Source organism: Capronia epimyces (genome assembly GCF_000585565.1).
Source record: "Capronia epimyces CBS 606.96 chromosome Unknown aczIQ-supercont1.9, whole genome shotgun sequence".
Taxonomy (NCBI): domain Eukaryota; kingdom Fungi; phylum Ascomycota; class Eurotiomycetes; order Chaetothyriales; family Herpotrichiellaceae; genus Capronia; species Capronia epimyces.
This window is the reverse complement of record NW_006912912.1, coordinates 1,116,088-1,131,056: the sequence shown is the minus strand read 5'-3', so window position 1 is coordinate 1,131,056 and position 14,969 is coordinate 1,116,088. Positions and strand designations below refer to the sequence as shown.

At 53.1% G+C, this 14,969-nt stretch overlaps 7 protein-coding genes across 7 annotated transcripts; 3 read left to right on the top strand and 4 right to left on the bottom strand.

Moving 5' to 3' along the window:
- Positions 1-408: 408 nt before the first annotated feature.
- Positions 409-787, bottom strand: A1O3_09394 (U6 snRNA-associated Sm-like protein LSm2; the record flags this gene model as incomplete). Its single annotated transcript, XM_007739488.1, has 2 exons — positions 409-691; positions 774-787. The coding sequence occupies 2 exons, from the start codon at positions 785-787 to the stop codon at positions 409-411; spliced, it is 297 nt and encodes a 98-aa protein (XP_007737678.1).
- A 564-nt stretch (positions 788-1,351) lies between these two features.
- A1O3_09393 (uncharacterized protein) lies at positions 1,352-4,496 on the bottom strand (the record flags this gene model as incomplete). Its single annotated transcript, XM_007739487.1, has 6 exons — positions 1,352-1,631; positions 1,654-2,691; positions 2,747-3,275; positions 3,361-3,897; positions 3,960-4,158; positions 4,224-4,496. 6 exons carry the CDS (start codon positions 4,494-4,496, stop codon positions 1,352-1,354), a joined length of 2,856 nt encoding a protein of 951 aa, XP_007737677.1.
- A 430-nt stretch (positions 4,497-4,926) lies between these two features.
- A1O3_09392 (uncharacterized protein) lies at positions 4,927-6,606 on the bottom strand (the record flags this gene model as incomplete). The annotated part of the gene is made up of 1 exon (XM_007739486.1): positions 4,927-6,606. The coding sequence occupies one exon, from the start codon at positions 6,604-6,606 to the stop codon at positions 4,927-4,929; it is 1,680 nt and encodes a 559-aa protein (XP_007737676.1).
- An 843-nt stretch (positions 6,607-7,449) lies between these two features.
- A1O3_09391 (uncharacterized protein) lies at positions 7,450-8,655 on the top strand (the record flags this gene model as incomplete). The annotated part of the gene is made up of 1 exon (XM_007739485.1): positions 7,450-8,655. One exon carries the CDS (start codon positions 7,450-7,452, stop codon positions 8,653-8,655), a length of 1,206 nt encoding a protein of 401 aa, XP_007737675.1.
- Positions 8,656-8,775: 120 nt separating this feature from the next.
- On the bottom strand, positions 8,776-9,702 carry A1O3_09390 (uncharacterized protein; the record flags this gene model as incomplete). The annotated part of the gene is made up of 1 exon (XM_007739484.1): positions 8,776-9,702. The coding sequence occupies one exon, from the start codon at positions 9,700-9,702 to the stop codon at positions 8,776-8,778; it is 927 nt and encodes a 308-aa protein (XP_007737674.1).
- Positions 9,703-10,037: 335 nt separating this feature from the next.
- Positions 10,038-11,263, top strand: A1O3_09389 (uncharacterized protein; the record flags this gene model as incomplete). Its single annotated transcript, XM_007739483.1, has 5 exons — positions 10,038-10,403; positions 10,453-10,558; positions 10,671-10,805; positions 10,910-11,071; positions 11,145-11,263. 5 exons carry the CDS (start codon positions 10,038-10,040, stop codon positions 11,261-11,263), a joined length of 888 nt encoding a protein of 295 aa, XP_007737673.1.
- A 2,135-nt stretch (positions 11,264-13,398) lies between these two features.
- A1O3_09388 (uncharacterized protein) lies at positions 13,399-14,514 on the top strand (the record flags this gene model as incomplete). Its single annotated transcript, XM_007739482.1, has 1 exon — positions 13,399-14,514. One exon carries the CDS (start codon positions 13,399-13,401, stop codon positions 14,512-14,514), a length of 1,116 nt encoding a protein of 371 aa, XP_007737672.1.
- Positions 14,515-14,969: the final 455 nt, after the last annotated feature.

Here is a 14,969-nt window from a genome sequence, read left to right as displayed (position 1 = left end):
TCAATCCAACCATCGACCGGGCGAAGTAAGTTGCAGTTATGGCAATCCACTCCCTCTGATGCGCTAGGCGACTGATCCCTTTCTCCGCCGCGCGCCCTCTTGTTCCCTTCAATGCTCGGGAACTGTAGTGCCAGCAAGGCTCAATTGATCCCACCGTTCGACAAGGAGGCACAGATCTGCACAGCACATGCCCAACGCGTCGATATTCCCGGTGTGTTAAAGCTGGCCTTCATCGGCTCAACCTGGTGGCCTGAGCAAGCTATCAACCGTACCTCGGCACCTTGTTTTCAGGACGTTGTGGATATTTTGACCTTATTGTATATGTCGCATCGCAAGTCCCAGTTTGCTTGCTTTATTCAGTCCATCCCCGCATCCCGGTTCATAAAGTCAGTGGCCGCTCAATGGTGTTCAAGCGGCCTTTCCCTTCTGCGCCATAGCCTCCCTGCGGCAGGCATCCTCGAGGAGCCCACGATCAACCTTGTCCGGCGGCAGGTGGACGTATCGTACGACGGAACCGCGGATGAAGACGTTCTTCACCGAACTCAGGTGGGGATACTTCAACTCGTCGAGAACGACAATGTCGTCGAGTTTGATGTTCAGGTATTGATCCACTGATTTCAAGGTCCCGCGGATGGAGATGTCGTTCTTCAACTCGACCGTTACGGTTTGTTGGGTCAGCGTCTTGAAGAAGCTATGGGTCGGTTGCAGCGTCAGTTTTGTTCTTGGTTTGGGTTTGGGTTTTCCTGGAAGCGGGCAACAAACAGCGCTCGTACCTGAAGAAAAGCATGGTCGTGGTTGTGGTTGTGGTTGGTCGGCCTGTGTAGGCAAAACAGCTGCGAACAAGGTTTTGGGTCACCTAGGCTGCGAGGAGGGTACGGGTCAAAGGGGAAGCACTGATCTTGAACCAGTAACTACAGTGGCACCAAAGAGCCTCGTCTACAGGTGCTTCGAGTTCAAGTTGCGCATGCGCTGCGACGGAGTCGTGAAAATGATGCCAAGAGTGTTCAAGGCGGCAAGGTGATTATCATTATTAGAGCCGGTGCGAGTACACTAGCATGCTAGCGTACAATGAGGTACTACTAGCTGTAGCTAATGACGTCGCCTAAACTCGCATCTGCTCCCATAGTTCAAGTGTCTCACCGTACTCAGCCGCGCCGCTTCAACTGCTGCTTGTCCTCCACTTGGTGGACAACAGACAACTTCAACCCTGACGAAATTGGGAGGTGATAGGTAATGATTGTACGCATTCTACCATGGCTGTAATTAACTGTGGCAGAGGCTCGTAACGGGACAACCCTCTTCTTCCGTCCTTCTCTCCGTCGCCGATTTGATGACAGGAGCAGAATGTCGCTTAGACATACGGAACCAACTCGTCAAAGTCCTCTTCTCCTACACTGTCCTCCAGGGCCTGGCCTAAAATGTCCATCCTCATCTGTGCCGCCTCGAGGGCCAGTTGCGGCCCTTCTGGATCATTCATCTGCCGTAACACCAGAGAAAGCTGGAATTTCGACCGAGCAATGCGTCTGCGGTCGTTGAGGTGTGGTTGCTCTAGGATTTTAATGGCCTCCCGTAGTAGATCCCTATCAAAGCAGTTGACGGTGGTGAGCGGGGATCCTAAATTCACGGTGACACTTGGCTTCTAATCAGACTTACCTCGCATTTATTGGCTCGTCCATCTTCCTGTAGCAGCAAGCGAGCAGATGGAGCGAGTTGGCGGTATCGTAGTGATCGCCCAAGTTCGTCGTTCTCAGTTGGACAGCCTCGGTCAGCAATGTGCAGGCCTCTGGTAACATGCTCTGTTGGAGGCGCAAATGTCCGTAGTTGTGGAAGAGAAGTGCTCTCCTCGGGAAATAATGTTTCTCTTCTGGGATGGCCAGAGCCTTGTCATACCACTCGGCAGCGACATCCCATTTCTCTTGCTGCGCAAGGTTGTTTGCAAAGTTTTGATAAGTGAGGGTGAGCAGATAGTCGAGGTCGACTGTGTGCTTCCAGCGCTCCTTTAGTTGCAGAGAAAAGTCGTTATACATGCCGGCCTTGTCGAAATCCCGGTGGGCGGTGAGAATCCCTGCGAGGTTGTTGTACGCGTTGGCGAGTTTGATCTCATCCCACATTGAAGCGGCCACGTTCTGCCTCTTCAGCTCATGGAGCTGATTTCGTCGAATATTGACCTGCTGGTTGAAGCAGAAGAGTGCCTTGTCGATCTCTCCGGCGTCTGACAGAATGCAGCCATGAAATGAATACACTTCAGCAAGCAGCAATTGATCGGTCGCCCCCGATTCGCAGATGTTTCTCGCGGACAAAATCAGATCTCGTCCCTGCGCAAGGAGACCTCTCTCCCAAAGATAAATCGCACCGTCCACCAAGACTTCGGCCAAACCCTCTGAAACAGGTAGCTTGTTTCGATATGCAACAGCCACTTCATTCAGTGCTATCAGATGAGAAATCCATGACTCGCACTGTGGCCACGACCGACTAAGAGGTTCCGCAAAGGGCGACTGGTGCGGAAACTCTTTCCTCAACTTTTTTACAATCCAGGAAAAGGCTGTACTCAGGTCTGACGAAGTTTGACTGGCGAAGAGGTGTCTTCGCACTTGGCGGTGGACTCGTACCGTCACGGAGGCCGAATCTTCATTTGCAGGGTAAGATCCGATCAAGGAGTACTTTTGCAGCCTGTTGAAGGCAAGGTCATACCTAGACAAACCTGAGCACCTGTTCTATTCGTCAGGATTCACCCAGATCGACTTACTCATCTTTGGTCGGGAAGAAGGGTACGAAAACATCCTCTTGCACAGAAGGATCATACAGATTTGGAAAGATGGTGTCGGGGTCGAGCAACGCCAGCACGCTCAGAAGGAATTTTGATGAAGGGTCGAGTCTATCGAGTGTAACTTTGAATCCGGCGAGCGATCGAGATGCTATTGTTGTGCCGACGCTCCAATTGTCGATGCGTTGGCCTTGGAGGAGATCTCTATATCTTACCAGTAAATCCTCGGCACCCACATTGGTTTCGACCATATAGGATCCAATCGTTTTGATGGTTATCGGAAGGCCTCCGACTTCTTGGACAATGGCCTTAGCCTGAGCTTGGTGGATGCCCCTGTTAAAGCGCTGCAAGATGGTTCGAAGGAGCTCTTCGCCCTCCATCACCGAGAAAGGTTCGACCAGAATACCGGCCCCGACCAAGCCTTCGTGGAGCAAATCGCGTTCCTGGCTGGTGATTATGATCGAGCCCGAGGGCGCTGTGGGCCAGTAACCCTGGAGATGGCGCGGATCGTCTACATTGTCCAGGATGAGCAGCCAGGAATGACCCGGACCTCCCTGTCAGTAGCCATTGTAGCCAACCGCGGGCGGAATACCTACTGGGTTCGGATAGCCAGTCCTGAACGCGCAGGTGCATCTGTGCATCATCTGCCGCCGTGAGGCCTAGCTTGGTAGCAATTGAGGTAAAGCCTTGGGCAATCTTCACGGGAGTGTCTGCTGCAATCCACAAGCATGAGTGATACTCATGCCTGTGACGATGTGCAAACTCGATCGCGGCTTCGCTCTTTCCCGTGCCCCCGAGGCCGTATAACAAGACGGACTTGAGTTCGGTCTCGAAAGAAGAGTCTTCGCAACCCAATGCATTTGCTAGTTGTGACATGAGTCCTTCTCTTGCAACGTAGAGTTTGTTCCGAGTCGGGACGGTGAACAGATGCGGTTGCACAATCGCGGGCGGGGTTTGTTCGGTGGGAGTCTGCTGTAAAGACAGTCCAAGCATCCGTCGTCGAAGTTCCTGATCGTCTTCTCGGTGAAAGGCAGCTGCCTCTGCGATGACCGAGTCTCTGATCTTGATGAGCCGCCGCACCGTGGTGTTGAATGGTTTCAGTTCTTTCTTCCATTTTATTCTCTTGATAATGTCTGGAGAGATGGGTAAGAAACACGGGGTTGAGTGGTAGTTGTTTGGCCACAAAGAAACTCACTGAGTTGTCCTCGACAGAAAACATCGATGACTCGGACGCTGAGATGTAGAAATTCACGATAGTAATCTGGCAGGACCCGTTTGAAGGTGGGATGGTTCGGGACCACATCAGCGTAGGACGAATATCTCGGCACTGTGTTCAGGATGTCCTCGTATATTCCAGCCACCGTCTCGATGTGTGTCAGGTCTCCTGACAGCCCCTGGACGCAGAGTTAGTGGCGCCCCATACAGCCTCAGCCTCAGGCATCGATGGACATGGACGGACTTCCAACGCGAACCCCAGTAACCCCCAGATTTCCTTGCATGTGTCGTATTCTCCAGACGAACAGACCTTGACCGCATCGCTGAGATGGACCGTAAGACTTGTGATGTGCTGCAATCTTGCTCGGACTGGTCTGTTATTTGCTGCGATGGGAAATCGTGCCTGGATCAAGGCTTCCACCTTTGATCGATTGTCAAATCGAGCCCGATTCGCCTTTTCGCTGTCCGAAAGCTGATTAACTTCGCTCGAGGTTATTGACGCCCAGGGGGATGGCATATCGACAGGTCCAAAATTCAGGAGTAGAATCGTGTAGTTGCAACATGGTACAGGACAGTCGAGTACGGTCATCCCATGTTCAAGTAGCTTGTACAGTGACTGGTACACCTGGTAGGTGCCTGGTAGGTGCCAGGCAATCCGAGGTAGTGCTGGTGGCGAGAGGCGGCACTGGAACAACGAGGAGACACACAAGGGTCAGGCCCTAAGGCTTCTAAGGCGTCCAACCCTGTCCGGGGTCTGCTTTATTGGGGTTCAACCCCTCTGAAGAGGTTGCAGTAGGGAGAAATACTGACCGCTAGTCCAGTCCGTTTGCCTACTCCGAACACTAGGCTAAAGGGATCATGCAGGCACGTCTGGCCGCTTCTGCTTTTGCTTCTGCTGTTGCTAGAGCCCATACGTTCTGCCCAACCATCGAGACCCAGTCAACCCGTCACACCTTCGTGAAGCAAACCGGTGTGACCAATTCCTTAAGGTTTGGAGCAGGGCCTTCACACACCCCTCCCTGCAAGTCCCAGCAGAGGGAGGTGACAGCACCCTTCTCATCACGAACAAAAGACATGAGCATTGTGGACAGCCTGATAAAATTCAACATACCCTTCCGAACCGCATCATCCCGCGAATCAGGCAGGAATGTCCATGTATCATAGTGGTAATGGCGTAAGTTTGCAGTCTGTTTCTTCATTCTGTTGATGTTGAAGGTCAGCAGTTCGGGATTGGGCCCGGAGCCAACCTTGTGCGGGGGGATTTGAGTCACGTAGATGGTGAGCTTCAGACCTGTATTCGTATAGGTCCCGGTCAAGTCCTCCAAGGGCGAAGGATGAGTGTTTTGGACTCTGTTTTGTACCCATTCCTCCACCAACGCTCTCCAAATTAGGTTGGCGGTAGAAGCAGCTTGAGCCGCAAAATCCTCTAGCTTTACTCGAGGCCGCATGTTGAAAAGCTCCTGGCACAATGTTTGCGCAATGAGATCCGTAGGGTCGCCCGTCCCGACCGGAGTGTTGGCCAGGACGATGATAGCGCTACAGGTATCGGGGAATGTGTAGAACGAACTGAGGAACCCCCCAAACTCTCCCCAGTGAGCTACGGTAAGCCGCGGAGGTCCATCTCTGTTGATCACCGGAGGTTCGGGAAGGAGAGCAAAGTTGGGACCGATCGATCCTAAAAAGGTGGAGGGTAACATGTGCCGAAACCAGCCTAAGCCGTAGGAGTTCTCGAGTCCAGTCAGTCCGTTCACAATCGGTCTCATGGCTGATCTCGTGACGCTCATCTGGCGCAGAGGATTTGGTTTCTCGGGAGACGAGCCTTGGACTTCGGCCGATTCAGCTTGCATGACCGCTTTGGCCCAGACCAGCATGTCTCGCACACAGCTGCGCACATATCCAGAAGCTCCTTGCAGGCCACAGTCCTGGAGATCGGGCGGCTCCAAAGGAAGCAATTCACCAGAATCCAAGACCGCATAGCCTTTGGCGGCGTTGTTGTCGTCTGAGTACTCATCGTTCCGGGAGAAAGTGCGCGTCATATTCAGCGGCTGGAGGATTCGGTCTCTCAGGACCTCTCCGGATCGTTTGCCTTCCACTGCAGCTATGAGATCTCCCACGACACCGAGCAAGAAGTTGTTGTAGAGCCAATGTGCGCGGAAATCATAAGCCACGGGTAGATGAGAGGCTATGTGCACCCCCTCGTGGCCTGGGTTCAGAAACTGATCATGGAAACCACATCCGGCATTATCCAGAGGGGCAAGTCCACAGCCGTGGGAGCAGAGGTCTCGCAGAGTAGCACGCCGTCCGATCTCGGGATCATGGACGGGGTTGAATCTAGGAAGGATGTTGGAGACTGGTTCATCCCAAGACAGACGGCCCTCATCGACGAGAATGCCGCACAGAGCGGTGATGAAGGCCTTGGTGTTCGAGGCGACGGGGTAGATGGTTAGTGGATCAGGCGCGAGCCCTTTCTCGACGTTGGCCAGTCCATCTCCGTGCGTGAAGATGACCTCGCCGTGATGGAGCACCCCACACGATATGGAGGCGGCGCCGAAACGAGTGCGGATTTGGGTGATTGCATTGAGGACCTGCTCCGAGCTGTAGAGAGTGAGTGACAGTCGCGAATGCATGCTTCAACCGTGGTCCGTACCGCAAGGAGATTTCAACATTCCGCAGCGTCATGTTGACGCGTGGACCTGAGGCGTAGACCTGAGGCGTAGACCTGAGGCGTAGACCTGAGGCGTAGACCTGAGGCGTAGACCTGAGGCGTAGACCTGAGGCGTAGACCTGAGGCGTGAACCTGAGGCGTGAACCTGAGGTGTGAACCTTATAGCCTGTTTAAGTCGAAGCAAGCGCGATCGGAAGTTGAGCGAGGGGTAGGAGAGAGGTGGCCGTGACCGTGACCGTGACCGCGACCGCGACGCGACTGTGACCGTGACCGTGGATGGTGACCTCTGCCTTGGAGGTTGCCTTGTGAAAGCCTTACGCAGGCTAGCGAGCAGCAACTACCTGGTACCAGGTCCCTGACGGTAAAGCAAGTAAGTAGGTACTGTACGGAGTACTGTATCCGTACTGTACTACCAGGGATGCAGGTGCAGTCTCGCAGGTGCGGTTGACAACCTTGATGCATCCTTCCAGCTTGCCACGTCACAAACAACCTGAACCCTGGTGCCAGTGGTGCGAGCCTGCACCCTGCACCTGCACCTGCACCTGCGCCCTGCCCTCCGCTCCTGCGCCCTGCCTACTGTAAGCCTCCTAAGCCTAAAGGCTCAAGGGCTCAAGGGCTTAGGAGGCTCCTTAGGCCCGCCCCCTGCGGCCCCAGCCAGCATCTTGCCTATATACAGTCGCCATGCCTCCTCCTGACAGTCTCTTCTTGTCTCAGTCTGCAGACCTACAGACTTTGAAACCCAAAGGGCATTCATCCTGTACTGAGAGTGAGACTGAGACTGAGAGTCAGAAAGCAACATCCACCCATGGCGGCCCAAGTAGCCTCAATCAACCTCGAGTATATCCCATCGTCCCACTATACTGCTCGGCTTCCTCCCTCCGACGACCCCTTCCGGCATAGTTCTCTGTCCAATTCCCACAATCACCACGAGTTGCATCCTTGGGGTCCTGATGTGCCTGTCGCGTCGCCCGAATTCGATGCTAGGTATGCCGAGGCCAACAACCAGTATATGTACCACTTGTGGTACAATGCTGCGTTGGCACCTTTCATGGCGACGAGAGTCATCAGTATCCGACCCCTCGACGCCGGATTCCTCGCGAAAGCACGTCAAGTCCTGAAGGATACCTTTGCCAGTGGCATTGATTCAGCCATGGCCTCCGTTGAGGCCTGCACTGTGGCAGACGAAATTCAATCTATCCTCGACAGCAGCCATTTGTCGCCCGATGATCGCATTTTCGTCCGGCTTGGTGCCACTTCCTGCAAGGACAGTTTCGCCGTCAACTTGCCGACGACCAAACCGGGTCCTCTGCCTCCCCGGGGCGACATCGTGCTACGGCGCCTCCTCACGAGCGCTCGCTGTGTTGCCCGACTGCTTGCACTGGCCGACAATATTTGGCCTCAGGATCCGGGTGAGGCCCTTATTGTCGAGGAGTGGGCCCCTGACATCGAGTTGAAGCGTGAGTTTCGCGTTTTCTGTTGCAAGGGCCGGGTGACAGCCGTCAGTCAGGATATTTGGTGGCAGAAGATGGGCTGGCGGGGCAGGTATTCCAATGGATTTGTCGAGGCGATTCTGCACCTCTGGGACCAAGTCAAGCCATTGATACCATTTGATACATGTACAATGGATGTGCATATGATGGAGACGGAGAATGAAGACATTCCCTGGAAAGCACGACTCATTGAGTTCAATGGGTTTGGAGCACATCTCAACACAGGAAGCGACCTATTCCACTGGGTGAACGATGCCGAAATACTGGAAGGCAAACGCCCAGGCGTCACTCTACGCTTCGTTGATGACAATGAGGTCATCTTCGAGCCTGGTGGCGGCAGTGCAAGTCAGGAAGTGAAGGAAGTGACCGGTGAAGGTGCTCAGGACCCTGTGCCAGACTGGCTTGCCCTCGAACAGAAGTTGAGAGAGCGCTATGGTAATGACCCGACCGAGGAGAAAATGCTGACACTCGAAAGGAAGACCAAAGTTCCACTCAGGGGAAGATGGTGCAGTGCATATTGATGTGCTAAGGGTGGAGGTGATTTGAGATGGCGCTTTATCAGCTTACGGGGCCCTATATCGATCCCTTATAGCCATGATAGCTTTCATTTAATATTCTTTATATTTCCTCCCTGGGGTGCCTCATGCGGTACTCTTTGCTCTCATGTGGTATTGGTCCAAGGCATCGCGAAATGCAACGATCAAGTCGTCTCCAATCGAGGCAGATTCCGCGCCAATTTTCAAGTTCTGCCGCATATGCTCAACATTGGAGCTTCCATCGACGATGTGGAACATGACAGCTTGACGTTGATTCATGGCCATGATGCATTGGAGAAAGAAATCAAAGTCCGCCCCAGCGACTCTGAAACCTCGGGCATGGATATCGCCCATCACGGCCTTGGCCACCGCTTTGTTCTCTTCAGAAAACACTCCCCAAGCCTGATAGCAGATCTTGTGCTCTTTACAGTAATCCAACACCAACTTATCATACTGGTTTCGGTGGGTGAACCGATTCTGAACGATCGATGGCTTGACCGTAGCTTTCTCATAGATTGAGGCCAGAACAGGCAAGTCGGCTTTGCAGATACCAAGATAGCGGACGCCTCCATGGTGGTAAATATCTTCCATTGCCTGCCACACCATCCTTGTTTCCTCCATGGTTCCCATGGGCTGAAGCAGGAGATAGGCGTCTATGGCGTCGACCTTCAGTGCCGTTCCACTCCGGAGGGCACTCTTGTAAACCTGGGTTTGGAGATCATCGCCCACATCGAAAGCCCAGGGCTCAGCCTGCGTCCAAGCCGGGGCAAACTTTGTCTGGATGAAGAGATCTTCCCGTTTCAGGGCCATCTTTGCATCCTGGAGCGCTGTCGCGATGTCTTCGCCGTCGCTGACTTCATTGTGCACTTTTCTCGTCGACGCGGTGTCTATTGCCCGATACCCTTCTCGCAAAGCATCGATAACGTGTGGCACTGGCCTATTGGGCCCGAAAGCGGTGCCGTAGATGCGAATGGGAAGCGGTGAACCGCTGAGAAGGACGGGATATTGAAACTCAGAGACCATACTAGCCATTGACGCCGCGATGGGCACTTCTTGATAGGACTGTGAACAAGCCGCCTTTGTGCAAGACCAGAGGATGATGAAGATGGCAATCCCGGAGACACAACACACAACCTTGACGTTGCCATTGCATCCCCTCTCCCATCCCCCCTCCCTCCTGGACGAAGTCCGGGGGCTTATGGTCAGGACAGGGGCCCCTTAGCCTTAGGTGAGCCGCTTGGGTTTAGGTTAACCAGCCCCTCCTCTCCCACCAGTTCACTTAATCTCGCTCTCTCGGACCAGGCGTCCTTCTACTCTGATCCTCAAACCAGCAAGAATACAAAAAGAACCGTTTGAAGACAAGACTCATGTCGGCAAGTAATTCAACAACAGACGAGGCTGGCGTAAGAGGTGAGGTTCAATACTTGGACAAGTCACCCCTTTACGAAACCGAGAAGCCTTTCGAGTGTACAATCGAGCCCTGGCACTTCCCCGGCGCGAGGCAAAACAATCTTTCTTGCACAGCATACCAGGTTTTGTTCCACGACATCTCTGCTTCCAAGGAGAAATTTTCCCTTGACGTGCACGGCTTTCAAGTGGAGACACATATCTCTGCTCTCGTGTACGACGATTTCTGGTCTGACGACCTCGTCCAAAACCTCTACTACCCAGAATGCGAAGAGTTCTTCAAGACGCATCTCGGGGCAGACGAGGTTTATATCTTTGATCATGTGGTGGGTGTTTTCGAACTAGATCTGACTGACTCGGAGGGGCCAAGTCAAGCCCAAGCTCACTGCACGTCAGGTTCGCAAAGCCGACGCAGTCGTCGAGATTGCCGGAGTCAATGAGTTTCAGCGACTGCTCAAACCATCCATCAGAGTTCACGTTGGTGTGTTCCCCGTGGGCGTTGGCATCAAGAGGCTGCTCCTACAGAGCCAGTCAAGCTGATCGGGGATCTCGAAACTGAGACTGAGACTGAGACTGAGACTGAGACCTCATAGATCAGACTACCGAATCGGCAATCAGGAGAGTGAAGGATGTTGTTCCTGACCGAGCGGAATCTCTTCTCGCTCGTCGGTTTCGGATAATCAAGTACGTGACCAGGCCGGCCGCGAACCTTGACGCTTTACTGACATGTATGCGTACTTTATTCTGTGGCGGCCTCTATTCTCCCCTCTGCAGGACCGACCGCTTGGTTTGTGCGACTACCGATCCGTCGACCCCGACCAAGATCTTGTAGCCAGCGATCTCGTCTCACAGCACTTTCTGGGCGAGCAATACTACCTTCGATATAGCCCCCGTCACCGCTGGTGGTACCAGAAGGACATGACGCACCAACAGCTACTGGCGATCAAATGTTTCGACTCCAACGCCGTCAAGCCCGACAGTCGTGTTGCAAGATGTAAGCTTCTCCCTGTCATGGCCTCAGACTTGTTGCAGCTTGTTGTTGACTTGTGGATTTCCAAATCGGCCAGTCGCTCCACATGCTTCGTTCATGACGGATGACAATGGCAATGACGATGGAGCACTACCAATCCCAACGAGGCCTCGAGAAAGCATTGAGATCCGAGCTCTGGTATTTTCCGCTGATTGAGCGGCGGTGGAGGACAGGTAACGACAGAATGCGACAGAATTGATGAATTCATTCAGCAGTGGTGGACGACAGTAACGACAGAATTAATTCATTAAATCATTCATGCATTCATAAGCTACAACTAAAGCTCCAGGCTTGTCTGCATCTGCATCTGCGCTTGCGTTTGCTTGTTGCATCCTTGATAGTAGCCAACGAGTGTCCATTCATTCATTCATCCATATCCATATTGTGAAATACAAGACCATGTCATTCTTTGAAGCGAAAGAATCAGTTCGTCCTCGTCCATCGCTAATACCATATCATTGATTGAAGCGAAAGAATCAGTCGTCCTCGTCCATCAGACAATCGAGTTGTGTCCTCCGTTGCCAGTGTCAAGTACTGTCCTTCGTGCACTTTAGGGCCTTTAGACAGGAGGAGCCGCCGTGGCCTTGTAGCCCTACTGCGACCCAGAGCCGTATGAGCCGTGTGAGCAGCGCAAGGCAGTGCAGTGCAGTGGGCGGTTCAGTGGGTGTTCTAGCCAGCCGCATTGCCCGACTCAGTTGCAATCACCATCCTCTGACCCTCCGGGGATTCGAGATAAGCCTTTCGAAGCTTATCTTGATCGTGACGCTGCTCGTCATTCGCTTCTGCTTCCTTGCGCGCGGCGATTTCTTTGTCCAGCCATGCTTTCCAAGGCTGTACGCGGTTCGTATCTTCCGACCGTTCAGGTTGATTAGCTTACTGTAAGGTAGCTGTAGCTGGCCCGGCCTAGTATATGTATGTATGTAGATCTCGGCGACAATGAAAAGAAAAGGTTTGCTCGGTTGGGCAACGAAAAGATTAGGATTGCTCGGTCGGGCAACGAAAAGAAAAGAATAGGATTGGATTGGATTGGATTGTCTGCTTTTCTCACTCACCTGTTAGGCCTACAGCCACGTTGGCCTGCTCGGCCGCCTGGTCTTGAGTCGAGGTGACCATTTTTCCGTTTCGTTTCCGTTTTCTGGTTCTGGCTCTGGTTTTCCAATGGCCCTAGATTTCTGAGAATCTCAGAAAGTGAGATTGGTTTGAGGGGGTGAGAGTGTGTGTGAGTGTGAGTTGTTAGAAGTTAGATATGAGCTACAAGTATAGGATAAGATCCAAGATCCAAGTACAAGGTATAAGGTATGATGTATAATAAAGGATGTCAGTGTGAGTGTATGTCAGTGTGACATGTGAGAGGGTCAAGTGCTCGCAGTAGGGAAAGATCTTTGGGCTGGGGCGTCGTCTGGACCCCGACGAGGGAGGGCGAAGAGGCTCTTGAGGCTGAAAAAGAGGGGTTAGGAGGGTTAGGATGGTCATCCTGGTATCTCCATACTAGGTGCATATAATAGTGTGCCACGACAGAAGTGGGCATTCCGCTAATATTGGAGGGAAACATTTAGTACACCATCCATCATACTCCATGCATACATACACTAGTCTTCCTCCTGGTTGGATATCTTCCGCACTAGCTAGTGGCGAGGCCTCAGGCTCAGGGGCCCCCGGTCGTGTTCTAGGATTCCCATCCCATCCCTCCCCATGCCTTCCCTTCCCATCCCATCCCGTCCCATGGCTCTCGTCAAGGAGAGTGGGTGGCCTTGTTTATGGCTGGGGTGCATACACCGTACTCTCTACAGCACTCCGTAGGTAGGCCGTAGTCCGTCCTCGTCGTCCGTACCTGGATCAATTCCGCGCAGGCGGGATGGGATGTGTGTGGCATGTGATGGATGCTTGGATTTCATGCACATATAGTAAGTACTTACACTGGCATCGGGCACCAACACCAATACCTGCGAAGCGAGTTCCCAATTGCCTTTCCTTGTCCTGCCCGAGGGAGTGTACGGGTATGGATACTGTACATACATACACATACACATACTGTATACGTACAAAAACTGCGTACGAATACGGATCCGTACGGATCCAGGACTCCGTACGGAGTACAGCTACCTGACTGACCGATCAGGCTGACTCGGTTGTGGCTGTTCTGAAACACGACAGTCTTTGAGACCAGAAGTCGCCTCACTTGAACGTGAATGTAAACGACAGACGATGGACGTACATAGCTGTGTGTGGCTGTAGGAGAACATAAATAAGGATCGGATCCTAAGGCCCTTAGGCTTTTCATCCCCCCAAACATGCTCGCCCATCCCGACTGGGTGGCCGCCAATCTCTTACAGTGCACAGCTGGTACAGTACAGAGTGTCACTGTCATTCCTGCTGTGTCGCACCCAACGCCAATGGGGCCAATGATCTGCTCAAGTGGCATTTATGCACACCACCCACCTCCTCCCATCCTCGCTGCATTGGTGCTGGTGCTGCTCGCATGCAAGACGGCTGCAACCACGGCATACCAGCCTGTGACAGTGACAGCGGAAGCAGCAGAGACGGACTGCGGCTTTCAAGGAGACGGTGACACGTATGGGCTGGGGGTGCGACTGGGAGCCTACATCCAATGGCTGACCAGCATCCTTGCATACAATCTTTCCGAGGAAGAGGCCGCTGCCATGCGGGGCGTCAACACTTCGTTCCAAATCGCCATGCTTGCCGGCCTATTGGTCATCACCGTGCAGCGAGGCAGCTCCCTTTACGCAGCTGAGGCATATGTCGTCCTGTTGTTCGCCTTGGGAGGAATCTGCTCGGCCGCCACTTCGCCCTGGAAGCCCAAAAAAAGAGATCGCTTTGGTGGTATGTCACGACTAGCCCCTTCCAACGTCGGGGCCCTGATCCGAATCAGCTTGGGAACCACACTGTGCGCGTATGGGCTGTGGTACAGTTTCCAAGGCCTTGACCACATGCGGCAGAACAGGTGCAGCAGGTTCGCTTTCATCTTTGCCCGCGTCAGCCTGTATGGCTGGACACGTACTTTGCTGAAAGTTGTCTTCACCCTCGGTTCACTGGCCGCTCTGGTCCTCGTGGCCAACAATGTCCTGGTGGTGATCCTGGACTGCTATGAGTGGTTGCAAAATTGGACCAATGCCGATGATGATGACCAGTCGACCGCAGATGCCGAGATCAATCAACCCTCATGGGTCACCGCGTCGATCTCGCTTCTAGGTCTTGGCCTCCTCGTCGTTGCCGTGGAATTGACTTTGGCATGGAACCATGTTCGCGGCGTATACTCATGCGGTTCGACTGGCCAACTGTTCCCACTTGTTGTGGGATGCAGTGGACTCTTGAGACTGGTGTACAAGCTTGTTTCCGACTTCATTCATGGTTCCCTGAAGTTTGGTCACGCTGCTGCCGAGAGTTGACCATCCAAGAGATCGGCAGTTGCGGTGAAAGCATAGCCACGCTGCAACTCACATTGTCCCTGCATGGCTGCAATGGTGGCTTGATCGGTAAATCCGCTTGAACTTGATATTTTGTACAATACAACACCCGCCTGTTAACCTGTACCTTCTATTCGTAAAGAACCACTTTCGGATGCTTCTTCTTATTTCTGCTGCCCGGTGGCATGATCAACCCCTCGAATTGCGGAAATTGCGCATGGAGAATCGAAGGGATCTCCTCCAAAGCCCTATGCAGAGGTGTAAGCAATGAGCCTAGCTCTGTGCTTTTTCTCTCCTGTCCGCGAGCCTAGTCTGAATGAATCGACCTTTCGGAATTTCCTGGGGTTTCGGCTTTCCACATTTCCACACTAGAATTGTTGTCACCATCTATGTGTTCGTCATTTTGACTGAGGTCCTCAACTGTTGCCTTCGAAGCT